Source organism: Dipodomys merriami, unplaced genomic scaffold, assembly GCF_024711535.1.
Source record: "Dipodomys merriami isolate MVZ:Mamm:240054 unplaced genomic scaffold, mDipMer1.0.p SCAF_6, whole genome shotgun sequence".
Classification (NCBI taxonomy): domain Eukaryota; kingdom Metazoa; phylum Chordata; class Mammalia; order Rodentia; family Heteromyidae; genus Dipodomys; species Dipodomys merriami.
The window spans coordinates 6391652-6404987 of record NW_027206179.1 but is presented as its reverse complement, the minus strand read 5'-3'; the positions used below and the strand labels follow the sequence as shown (position 1 = coordinate 6404987).

Genomic DNA, 13336 nt, shown 5'->3' with positions numbered 1-13336 from the left:
GTTTGATTTCCAGAGGATTTTTTCCTATAACAAGCTCTAAAAATCTTATTCTGAGAGTCCCAGAGGGAATGAGTTGGGGGTGGGGTCCTAACCACCAGTTAATTGCATACATACATACAATAATGAATTAGTGTCAGTCGTGGGGCTTGAACTCAGGGCCTGGGTGCTGTCCCTGAGCTCTTTTTGCTCAAGGCTTGTTGTTCTACCACTCTGAGCCACAATACCACTTCCAGTTTTTGGGTGGTTATTTGGAGGTAAGAGTTTCATGGACTTTGCTGCCCAGGCTTGCTTTGAACCACAATCCTCAGGTCTCAGCCTCCTGAGTAGCTGGAATGACAGGTGTGAGGCACTGGCGCCCAGCTAATTGCATTTATTGATGGCCTCATTCACTTTCTCAAAATCTGTGTTTACCCATTAGGTGCTTGTCACCTAGAAGAAGTCACCATGTTCTGCCCCCATTTAACTTGGCGTTTTTAATCTGTATGCTCTAGGGCATAGTCTGGTCCCACGTGGCCGTCTTCACTGAAATAAATAGAAATGAAGTCCAAGTAGAATTCCATCCATTAATGGCAGTGGTTACAGTTCGGGTATTCCATAGCTCCTCCAACCTTGTGGGTACCATATTGAAAGGCGGACCACATTGTTCATCATAGATCACCTGGGAAAATCCTAAAGGAAATCATACTTAAATCAAGAAGATGAGAAGACATAGCAAAGAGTGGGGAAGAAAATAACTTCCTGATATAGAGAGGAACCAGTCCAGCTCAGAAAACAACTCTCTCTACAACAAAGTTAAGATGGGCCTATTACCAGTAGCCTGTAATCACAGCTACTCAGGAGGCTGAGATCTGAGGATCATGGTTCAAAGCCAGCCTGGTCAGGGAAGTCCGTGAGACTGTTATCTCCAGTGAACTGCCAGAAAATTGGAACTGGAGCTGTGGCTCAAGTGGTAGAGCACCAGTTTTGAGCAAAAGAGCTCAGGGACAGCGCCCAGGCCCAGAGTTATAGCCCCACAACTGACCAGAAAACCCAATCTATTCTTACTGGACTGGGCCACCATCCAGATGATCACGCACTTGGGGGCCAGTCTCCCTGAGGCCCTGTGAGAGGTAGGGAAGACAAGATGGCAGATGCTTAGATGAGGGGCTGAAGGCTGAGAGCGTGTGCTCTTTTTGTTTGTCAGACTTTGGAATGACCAGAGACATCTACGAAATGGATTACTACCGGAAGGGGGGCAAGGGCCTGCTACCTGTGCGGTGGATGGCACCCGAATCCCTGAAGGATGGGGTCTTCACTGCTTCCTCAGATATGTGGTAAGTTGTGCATGGTAATTGGGAGACAGGTGTTGCTGGGTTTGAATTCCAGGTGTACTGCTAATTCAACAGGCGGAGGAGATGGAGGAAAAATACCTGTCTTCCTCATATTTCTTCACCCAGTAGCTCATGCCTGTAATCCCAGCTACTCAGGAGGCTGAGACCTGGAAGATCAAGCTCCAAGTCAGTCCAGGGTGGGGTGGCGGGGAGTCTGTAAGACTCTGATCTCCAGTTAACCCGCAAAATGCCAGACTGAAGGCATGGCTCAAGTGGTAGAGCACCAGCAGAGTAAGCATGAACTCTTAAATTCAAACCCCAGTACCAGCAGAAAGAAAGAAGGAAAATGTACTGTCTTGGGGTTCTGCCCAAGGATACTTTTATGTTCTGATTGAGAATAATATCAAGGGAATTTGTGAATTTGGCAGCATGAAGTATTTTATTCATTGGTCAGCTGGGTTTTAGTGCTCTGTGTGTGTGTGTGTGTGTGTGTGTGTGTGTGTGTGTGTGTGTGTGTGTGTGTGTGTGTGTGTGTGTGTGTGTGTTTGATTGGTTTCTGTTAATTACTCCTAATTGTCATTGGTAGGTCCTTTGGTGTGGTCCTCTGGGAAATCACCAGTTTAGCCGAACAGCCTTACCAAGGCCTGTCTAATGAACAGGTGTTGAAATTCGTCATGGATGGAGGGTACTTAGATCAGCCTGACAATTGTCCGGAGAGAGTGTAAGTACTCATGGGAGACAGCTCCTTTTACTTGTTCGGGTTTGGGTTTGTGTATTGTGCGTCTACATGCATGCTTGTGTTTGCGCATGACATCTTGTTTTGTTTTAAATTTGTTTCAATCTTTTTATTTCATTTATTTTTATTTTTATATGTTTAACTAAAAAAAATTTTTTTTTGCTAGGCATTGGTGGCTCACGCCTGTCATCCTAGCTAACTCAGGAGGCTGAGATCTGAGGTTAGCAGTTGAAGGCCAGCCTAGGCAGGATAGTCCATGAGACACTTATCTCCAGTGAACCACCAAAACGCCAGAAGTGGAACAGTGGTTCAAGTGGTAGAGTGCTAGCTTTGTAGCAAAAAAGCTCAGGCCCTGAGTTCAAGCCCTAGTAGTAGGCAAAAAGCAAAAAACAAAAAAGGATGTCCAGTTTTTGCTTTCTTGTTTACCACTGTGTCCTAAGTGGGTCTCCATGGTGTAGACACTGCATGGTATAGACACTCCAGGCAAAGGCTGGTTCCATCCCAAAGATCTCCTCTTCCCTCCTCCCTATCCCCCGCCCCCCCTCCCGCCCCCAGAGAGGAAGGCTAGACTGTGGGCCTGTCCACTTAGAGCTAGCCGGTTCTCTGGTTCATGTCCCCTGAGCTGTATATGATGGGGGGGGGGGGGTTGGCTCCAGCATCCCAACCTGGAAGGTCTTTAAGCCTAGATGCAGCTGGCAGGCAGAGAATCAGTCTTTCCAAACTGATCCCAGGCTGGAGGAAAACTTCTGACAGGAAATGAGTGCCTGAAGGTGCTGGGGACCAGGCAGGTGTCAGATGACGTGGAACGTGGCTTGGAACTGAGACAATGTTATTTGGCCCCAACCATTCCCAGCCCTGACAGAATTACCATTCCTAGTTGTGTGTGTGTTGGTCATGGGACTTGAACTGGGTGCTGTCCCTCAGCTCTTCAGATCAAGGCGAGCACTCTACCACTTGAGCCACAGCGCCACTTCTGGTTTCCTGGTGGCTCATTGGAGATAAGAGTCTCACGGACTTGTGCCCGGGCTGGCTTTGAACTGCGATCCTCAGATCTCAGCCTCCTGAGTAGCTAGGATGACAGGCATGAGCCACCAGCATGGGGTTTACCATTTCTATTTTGAGAATCATCCACACACGTGGCCCTCTCTGGAGTTCTGGTTGTAGGAGGCCAAGAGGGGAGTGGAAAGAGATCTCTTGGGGAGGGGGTGGGGGAGAAGGGGATCCCCTCCAGACTCATCCCCAATATGTCCGTCTCTGTCCATCCCACAGCACCAATTTGATGCACATGTGTTGGCAATTCAACCCCAAAATGCGCCCCACCTTCCTGGAGATCGTCAACCTGCTCAAGGATGACCTGCACCCTAGCTTTCCAGAAGTTTCCTTTTTCCACAGCGAGGAGAACAAGGGGCCGGAGAATGAGGAGCTGGAGATGGAGTTTGAGGGGGATATGGAAAATGTACCCTTGGATCGGTCCTCACACTGTCAGAGGGAAGAGGCCGGGGGCCGGGAGGGCGGAGTGTCCTCGCTAGGGTTGAAGCGGAGTTATGAAGAGCACATCCCTTACACCCACATGAATGGAGGCAAGAAGAATGGGAGGATTCTGACTCTTCCCAGATCAAATCCTTCCTAACGAACAGTGCCCAAGGGGCAGGGAATATGGGGGGGCAGGGGTGCCCATTTGCCATGACCTCTGGGTTTGATGCCTCCAGAAACCTCAGGATTCTCCTCACTCTGCCCCCCTGTGACACAGGGCTCAGAGATCGCTGGGACACGTTTTCTATTCCTCTTTTTGATCGTTGCCTGGGTGGGGGGGAGGGGGGGAAGCGAACTCTGAGCCCAGAGACAGTGGGGGGAGGGGGGGCGGTTCCCACAGCTGCTGCCCTTTTTTGGCCTCCACAATTTCAAACCAGGATTCTCTTCTTCTTCATCTTCATCTTCCTTTCTTTGTTGTGATGAAAAGAAAACATCTATTTTTTTTTTGTTTTTGTTTTTTACAGTTTTTTCCTCTTCCTTCTAAGCTGGTGTCTGAGCTTACACTGTAAGAGAGAAACTGTGTTTATGAGACAGATGTTTGAAAGCAAAGCAAAGCAAAAAAAAAAAAAAAAAAAGAGAAAAACCAACAGCAACAACAACCCTGTTCTAGGAGAATTCCTAAGTTTGCAGGGTGGGGCCTTTGAGAAGGATTTAATTTTATTATTATTAATATTATTATTATTATTTTTGTGTCTCGTTCACAAAATCAAGTTCCTCAAGTTGACCAATAGCTGCTGCTCTTTTGCTCTTTTCTTACTTTTGACAGGGGGACACTGGCACGTGGGTACAGCCACGTGTGCATGTGCGCATGTGTCTTCATCCACACGTGCGTCTGTGTGGATGGGCTTTGTGTGTCCAGGCTAGGGGCCTCTGCGCATGCTCAGAAGAGTTTCAAACCGGGTGGCCTGGCCTTTGGAAATGAGGTTTTCAGGAAGGGTTGTGCCTTTGCTAGTTCCAAGCTGGTGTCCATCACTTCCCCTTTCTTATTCTTTACTGGGACAGTGTGACCTCTACACTTCCTTCTGGAAGTCTTGCCACAGGTGTCTTCTCTCCCCCGGGGTGACAAGAAAAAAAGAGTTCGGAAGGAAATGAAGACCAAATCAAGTCAGGACAAGAACAACAACAAAATTAATCATCAAAAGAGGAAAATGAAGAAGGAAAAGAAAAAAACAAAATAGAAAGACTGAGACGACAAAGAGGGTTGCGAATTTTTATTTTCTTTTGGTAACCTATGTAAGTTTTGAAGCAATCTCCCCACATTTCTCCTCCCTAAGTTATTATTAGGATTACTTTTCTCCAGAGGGGGACGGGAGGGGTGGGTGGGACTGGCCTGTGTGGGGAGAGGGAACAAGGTGTGGGCCCCCTATGGACTGTGAAAGACACCTGTTGACTGGGAATCAAGCCACAGTTCGCTGCTAACCCTTCCGTGGACATTGTGAGGTCCCAGTGTTGGAATGTGGGCAGCTGGATTTTTTTTTTTTTAATGGTTTGAATATCAAGATTTGTGCTGCCAAGTTTTCTGCTTGGATAATAAACTGGTGGTGGTTGGTGAGCTGGAGCTGAGCCATTCCTGGAGAACACTTTGTGTTCATCTTCTGGATGGACCTGGAGAACACTAAGCAATATAAAAGGGTACACCACCCCCTCCCCCCCCAACAACAATAGCTGGATGGAACTGCTCTGTCCTCGGGGGTAGCCATCATCCCCTGGGCCAGGTGTGGAGCCTGAGGGTCATTTCTTAGGTGCTTCTTGTGTCATCCCCATAAGACTTAAGTCAGGAGGAGAAACAATCCAATGGCCTTTATTATTATTATTATTTTTTGCCATTGAGGACTTTATGGATAGGTGTGAATCCATAGGATCTCCTCTTGGCGGGGGAAAAAAAAAAATCACCGCAGCTGCTTAAGTCCCGAAGGCGGTGAACTCACCATCTGGGGTTCATCTAAATCGTCGCCTATGGTTTTTAACCAGAGTGAGTGCATTGTCTCACAAGCTTGTGCGTCTTGATTGCATCCTTCTCTTCTTCCCATCTGTTAAGACCTGAGGATGGAGAGACAATGACAACATCCGAGCCCCTCTCTCCAGTCTTCACCAAGAACACAGGTAGACACAAATTCCAATCACCTATCGCCAGCTCATTTATATAACTTGAGAAATAACAGCATGGTAATAAAAGCAAACAAAAAAATGGTGGGGAAGCCTCAGTAATTGAGTGCAAGAAGCAAGAGTTACAGAAATTATTTTCCGCCAAAATTATTTTGTAAATAGAAAGAGGGTCTTTACATCAATGAAGACACACATGTAGATTTAAGCAATTTTGTTTGTTTGTTTTTTGTAGTAAATCCATAGTGGTTGTATACTGCGCTCGTAGCAATTTTCACTTTCTTTTTTTTTTTTTCTAATTCAGAAAGGTTTTCTTGTATGGGGGGAGGGGAAAGTATTTATTTTAATATATAAAAAAATCACTTTGGTAAAAGAAAAAAAAGGAGTGCATGTAAATTTTTATCAAGGAAAAATAAACAGGTGAATGTGGGTAATGAAAAAAAATTTTTTTTTCCTCTCCAGCACAGTCTACCTCAGTGTTTGTTAGGATGTGGTTCAACAATGGCTATCTTTAAGACTTCAGAGTTCTGACTGGAACTGGCTCAAGTCAGGTGGTGGGGTGAGGTAAAAATAATGCTTTATCAGTTGATGAAAACAAAGCAGAACAAAACACAAAAGCCAGGGACCGAGAAGAATTTTGAGGGAGGGAGTTGGGAATGAAGGTGTGGTCTTCAAGTGGGCATAAATTCCTTTTCTCCTGGTCGTGATAACATTTGTATTCTGAATTCACTGTGTTTCCCAAATATAAACCAACTGTCAGGGTTTAGAGGGTAAGAGATTGTAAGAGATGGCTTTTCCCTAATTACTGGCTTAAAGCCAACATCCCCATTTGTCCCACTGACTCCCACGGCTTAGAAGTGAGTATGAAGGTCAATCTCACCCATTTCAGATTGGTGATGTGTTTTGTTCACCAGCACTTCACATTCAACCACCCAATGCAAATTTCATATTCTTGGAGTGGAAGGAAGGAATTCTGGGAAATCTCAAGCCCATCAGTGCACTGAAAACACATTTTTGTTATATCAGTCTTGGGGCTTGAACTCAGAGCCAGCATGCTGTCCCCTGAGCTTTTTTGTTTTTTCCCCCTCAAGACTGGTGCTCTACTGCTTAAGCCACAACTCGACTTTTGACTTTTTGATGGTTCATTGGAGATGAATTGTCTCACAAACTTTCCTGCCTGGGCTGGCTTCGAACTAAGATAATTAGATCTCTGCCTTCTGAGTAGCTGGGATTACAGGCTAAGCACTGCTACCCAGCTATCTTGAGAGTTTGTCATGACAAGGGGGTGGAGTGAGGAGGAGGAAGCATCCACCCCCAGCTTTAATAGACACTTTTTTTTTTTTTTTTGGTCGGTCATGGAGCTTGAACTCTGGGCCTGCGCACTGTCCCTCAGCTCTCAGCTCAAGGCTAGCACTCTACCACTTGAGCCATAGCACCACTTCTGATTTTCTGAGCAGTTTATTGGAGACAAGAGTCTCATGAACTTTCCTGCCGGGGCTGGCTTTGAACCGGGATCCTCAGATCTCAGCCTCCTGAGTAGCTAGGATTAAAGGCGAGAGCCACCAGCGCCCGGCACTTTCTGTTGTTTTAAAAGACATCTCACTATTATAAGAAAATGTTTTTCTTTTTTTTTTTTCTTTTTGTTTAAATCACCATGAGGAGACCCACACAGCCGTTAACTTCCTCCAGGAAGAGAATATTAGCAAAACTGTATTTTCTGCCTAGACCAGTGATGTCAAGCAGATAGATTCTCAGGAAATGGCGTGCCTACTGGGAGCTGTCCTTGGTGCTGCCCTGAGATTTGAAGCTAGGAGGTGGGCGCCGCTGGTTCTTTACAGGATCATGAGCCCAATTTGAGTGTGTGTATGGTAGGGGAAATGTAGGAATTGGAGCAACAATCTGTGACCACTGGGAACCATACTACCTGCTTGGGGTGAATCTTACCGCATCCCACCCGCACCGGCATGGAAGGGTGGCCCAATGTGAGCAGTTATTTATATAGAATGCCCTTACGCTGATCAACAGACAAGGGTTCCTAGTAAATGAATTGTTCCAACCATAATCCTTTAACTTCATGGCAGGTGGATATTTGGGAAGCTGGGTATATTTTGGATGCAACCTAGTAAAAGGGGGTGGGGGTGGGGAGCGCCTTAGGCTCTTCAGGAATTATGCTTGTTGTTGGGCTTGGGGAAAAGAGAAGAGATGGTTTTATATACAAATGGTGTACATAGATTTGTGTCCTTTTCAGAAGAATCTTCCAGAGTGTTTTTCAGCATCCTAATTTACACCAGATTGATGGGATGCTCAAGGTCAGCCCTTGTCCTTTGGGGGCACACAGAAGTGTGATAGAGTTAACTAGAGGCAAAGATATGCTTTCAAGTCTCCCCGAGAAGATGGATGCATTGGCTTTCTGAGCTTGAATTGTCACCAATCAGGTTGTAGGATCTGTCTCTGGGGGGAAAAACACACACACAAAAAAAAAACTGATCTGGGTGTGGGCCATAACAAAAAAAATTTTTTTTGTAAGATTCTGAATCAGGGGTTCTGGAGCTTATTTGAGAAGGGAGAGACCAGAGATCACCCCCAAATGAGCGGACATCCACACATGTGTCTGTGTGTCTGGTCTCTAGCACTGTGTGTCGAGTCAAAAGTCACCTGTGACCACTTTGCATCTCAGTCCTTTGTGTCACCAACACAGGGTCAAAGCTTCCACGGCTTCTGAAAAAGACAACTCAGAAACACAAAACACCCTCAAACTCAGTTCTTCAAAATAAAAAAAGTTTTCCTCCAAGAGACAAAAAGAGCACCATGTACAGAATATGCCTTTTTTTTGTAAGGGGAGGGGGGAACTCAGGGAGGGAAAAGGGGAGTGTTGAAATTTTGTTCTGCATGTAAAATATTGGAATAATTACTTGTTTATATTAAAATTCTGAATAAATTATCTGAGAATACTATTTCTGTGTGTGTGTGTGTGTGTGTGTGTGTGTGTGAGAGAGAGAGAGAGAGAGAGAGAGAGAGAGAGAGAGAGAGGAGAGAGAGATGCAGGCTGGTCTGGGTGGGGTGGTGAATTTGGGATGGCAGGTTGGTTATGAAGGGATAAACTCTTAGAGCTGGGCTCTGGTGGCTCACACTCAGAGACACAGACAGAGACAGAGGAGGAGAGGTGGAGAGGAGGAGAGGAGAGGAGAGGATGAAGCTGGGTGCTGGGCTCATGCCTGTAACCCTAGCTAATCAGGAGGCTGAGATCTGAGGATCACGGTTTAAAGCCAGCCTGGGCAGGAAAAGCTGTGAAACTCTTACCTCCAATAAACCACCAGAAAACTAGAAGTGGCACTGTGGCTCAAGTGGTAAAGCATTAGCCTTGAGCTGAAGACCTGAGGGACAGCACTCAGGCCCAGAGTTCAAGCCCCCAAGACTGACCAAAAAAAAAAAAAAGAGGATGAGAGGAGAGAAGAGGAGAGAGGAGGAGAGGCGGACAGGAGGAGAGAGGAGGACAGGAAGAGAGAGGAGGAGAGGAGAGGGAGCAGGAAGGTTGTGAGACTGATATTGTTGGCCTCCCACAACCATTCAGTTACAGTTTGGAGTATCTCCTGGTACTTACAGCAAAACTCCAGCACCTGTTTTTGTTTTTGTTTTTAATCAGAATAGTGGTCTGCTATCTTCACCCATTTTCTGCACCCCTTCAAGGGACTGTAAAACTCCAATCCCCCCCACCATGGATCCAACAGCTGTAGAGTAATCATCTCAGGAATCACTGGGGCACAGCCCTCGGTGGTTGTAAGGGCTCGCCCAGTGAGCACCATCGTCAAACCAGGTGGAGAATGCTGAATCCCAATCCACGTTAGGCAATGCCAGATGATACATCTAGAAGCCCAAGAGTTACCCAGGTGTTCTGTAGCACCTGGATCCATTCTACTGGAGTGTGAGGGGGTACATGCTCAGGACTGGGGTGCAGTTCTAGGGAGAGATAGGAGCAGAGAGATGTGGACACTTGAGGACGCCTTGTGAAGAGGCAAGGAAGGGTAATACTGAAGAAACTCCCTGGGTTAAGTGGGAATACATCACCTCTAGTAACATCCCCAAAACTTCGTGCAGAGCACAGGGAGTGGCACAGAGGTGGCTCCTCCCCCTTGTCACTTGGCATCCTTTTGGAGAGTCTAACTGGGCAGCCCCACCCTGTGCCCCACCCACCCCTTCAGGTGTCAGAGGTGAGTGAGAAGCTATCTCTCCCCACCTCCAGCCTCTCTGATTTTGCACACAACCTCTCTATGCCTTGGGGGTTATCTCAGGAGGAACTATCTGTAGTGCTTTGCTGTTAATCCTATACGAGACAACCAAGCTCACACAAGCAAGAAGAGAAGTTTCATTCTCATCTTAGTACCTAAGCACCAGTTGGAAGATGTGACTTCAGGAAGGAAATGGAATGTCCTTATCTGTAAGCTACAAATGTCCAAGTCTCTTATATAAAATGGCATTGTAGGAAGTCGTGTTGTGGCTCAAGTGGTAGAGTGCTAGCCTTGAGCTGAAGAGCAAATGGACAGCGCTCAGGCCCAGAGTTCAAGACCCACGACTAACAACAACAAAAAAATCTGTGATAAAATGGCATTGCATTTGCAAAGAATCTATTCATGCAAGGTGTGGGGGCTCACCCTTGTGATTCTAGCTACTCAGGAGACTAAGAGCTTGGAGGATTTCAGTGAAGCCATCCCCAGAGAAAAGATCCAGTGACTCTATCTCTAATTCACCAGCAAAAAGCTAGGCTGGAAGCATGATTAAAGTGGTAGAGTACCAGCTGTGAGCAAGAAAGCAGAGCAAGAACTAAAGACCCTGAGCTCAAGCCATGGTACCAGAACACAAAATGAAACAATAATCTACTCATATCTTCTATCTAGAAGTCTTACAATGCTGAATCCAATGCAAATGATGGGTAGTTGTATTGTACTGCTTAGGGAATTAGAGAAAGGAAATATGTATGATTGGTATAGATTTTTTCCTGTATATTTTCCACTGGAAATTGGTTCAATTCATGGATTCAGTTGCCTGTGAGGGTTGACTATATTTAAGACATTTCTGGGGTTTTTTTGTTTTTGTTTTTGTTTTTTGTTTTTGGTCTGGTCGTGGGGCCTGAACTCTGGGCCTGGACACTCTCCCTCAGCTTTTCAGCTCAAGGCTAGCGCTCTACCACTTGAGCCACAGTACCACTTCTGTTTTTTTCTTTTTTGCTTATGTGGTGCTGAGGAATTGAACCCAGGGCCTCATGCATGCAAGGCAAGTGCTCTACCACTGAGCCACCTTCCCAGCCCTTAAGACATTTCTGTATGCATGTATACACACACACACACACACACACACACACACACACACACACACACACCAACACACACACACACACACACACACACACACACACACACACACACACACACACACACACACACACACACACACCAAAAGAACAGACAAAAACCAATTGGCTTGAAAACGGAAAAGTTTCCTTATATAGCCAGAAAAAGGGATGTGAAAAAGAACTGTGAACCAACCATTACCATTACAACCATTGCAGACTTTCATGCAAATGAAGAATTGTGTTTGAACCAATCACCATGTAAATGAAGGGCCATTTACACCAATCAGAGAGTAGTCTCTTATGCAAATACAGGGCTGTGTTTGCACCCATCAAGGTACAATCAATCCCCTATGTAAATCAAAGACTGTGTTTCAACCAATCACATTATACAAATGAAGGTCTGTGTTTGTGCGTGTCATGGCCCAATCAAGTATGCAAATGATGATTATTTAAACCAATCACAGCATAATCCCTCAGGCAAATGAAGGTTTTAAGTTTTTACTAGACCATCAGGACAAGCTTTTACCTCCAGACGTGGTGAAGTGGGTTATCTATAGTTTCACTAGCAAAAAAGCGCAGCATGAGCTATTTTGAAACTGTAATGGGTGAGACCAGAGCTGAGCTTTGGAAATGAGTGGCTGCCATGTTCAAATCAGCTAGGCTGTCTCACAGGCTGTCTGTATGGTAGGCTAAGACTCCTGTACTTAAACTGTCTAGGTCCTATGAAAGATCAAACAGCTGCCAGTTAAATGGTCATGTACCCCCAAGCCCACAACATCTTAGGAAAAATAAACACTGAAAGAAGGTGCAAGCCAGGTGCTGGTGGCTCACTCTTGTAATCCTAGCTATTCAGGAGGCTGAGATCCCAGGATTGTGGTTCAAAACCAGTCCAGGCAGGAAAATCTATGAGACTCTTATCTCCAATGAACCACCAGAAAACCAGAAATGGTGCTGTGGCTTAAGTGGTAGAGTGCTAGCCTTGAGCTGAAGAGCTCAGGGACAGCACCCAGGACCAGAGTTCAAGCCCCAAGACTGACAAAAATAGAAAAGGAGGTGCTGGGGGCTGGGAAGGTGGCTCAGTGTTAGAGTGCTTGCCTTGCATGTATGAGGCCCTGGGTTCAATTCCTCAGCACCACAGAAGCAAAAAAAGCCAGAAGTGGCACTGTGGCTCAAGTGGTAGAGCACTAGCTTTGAGCTGAAGAGCTGAAGGATAGTGTCCAGGCCCAGAGTTCAGGCCCCATGACCACCACCACCACCACTAACAACAACAAAAGGAGGTGCTGGTCCTGGAGGGTCCTCATTACTAATCCTTGATAGTGGTTTGGAACATGGTTTCAATTCTTTCTTTTTTTGTTTTTTGTATTTTGGGTTTTTTTGGGGGGTCCGGTGATGGGGCCTGAACTCTGGGGCCTGGGTGCTGTCCCTCAGCTCTTCAGCTCAAGGCTAGCGCTCTACCACTTGAGCCACAGCGCCACTTCCGGCTTTTTTCTGTTTGCTTATGTGGTGCTGAGGAATCGAACCCAGGGCCTCATGCATGCAAGGCAAGCACTCTACCACTGAGCCACCTTCCCAGCCCCTCATTTCTTTCTTTCCATCTGTCTCCCTCTGTCTCTATTTCATTTTCCTGTTTTCTCTGTCTCTCTGTCTCTGTCTGTCTGTCTGACTCTCTCTCTTCTTCCAGTCCCAGGGATCAACCTTAGAGCTTCATGCATGCTAGGCAAATATTCTATCACTAAGCTATACCCCATATCTTTGTTTTTTCCTCTTCTCCTCCTCCTCCCCTTCCCCTTTCTCTTCCTCCTCCCTTCCCTCTTCCTCCTCCTCTTCCTCCTCCTCCTCCTTTTTTGTTGAACATGGGGCCTGGGTGCTGTTCCTAAACACTTTTGCTCAAGGCTAGTACTTTACTACTTTGAGCTCCACTTTTCTTGTTTTCTTGTTCACTGGAGGTAGAGTCTCATGGACTTTCCTACCTGGTCTAGCCTTGAATCACAATTTTCAGATCTCAGCCTTCTGAGTAGCTAGGATTACAGGCATGAGCCACCAGCACCCAGCTCCCAGCCCTTTTATTTTTTTCTAATTAAATAACCTAACAAGATGTTGCCAGTGGCTCACACCTGTAATCCTAGCTACTCAGGAGTCTGAGATCAGAGAATCATTGTTCAAAGTCAACATGGGCAGGAAAGTCCATGAGACTTTATCTCCAAATTAACCACCAAAAAGCCAGAAGTGGTAAAATGCCAGCTTTGATTGGAAAAAGCTCAAGGACAGTGTCCAGGACCAGAGTTGAAGCCCCAGTACTTGCACAAC

General features: G+C 46.1%; 1 protein-coding gene across 4 annotated transcripts in view; it reads left to right on the top strand.

Annotated features, from left to right (window-relative positions):
• Insr (insulin receptor) overlaps positions 1–3849 on the top strand; it is a 91700-nt gene extending 87851 nt beyond the window's left edge. For all 4 annotated transcript variants that reach the window (XM_070002349.1, XM_070002348.1, XM_070002347.1 and 1 more), the window contains 3 exons: positions 1184–1313; positions 1897–2031; positions 3316–3849. In XM_070002349.1, the coding sequence (XP_069858450.1) occupies positions 1184–1313; positions 1897–2031; positions 3316–3676 (626 nt within the window). In that variant the 3' untranslated portion in view covers positions 3677–3849. The remainder of the gene's footprint in view (positions 1–1183; positions 1314–1896; positions 2032–3315) is intronic.
• Positions 3850–13336: the final 9487 nt, after the last annotated feature.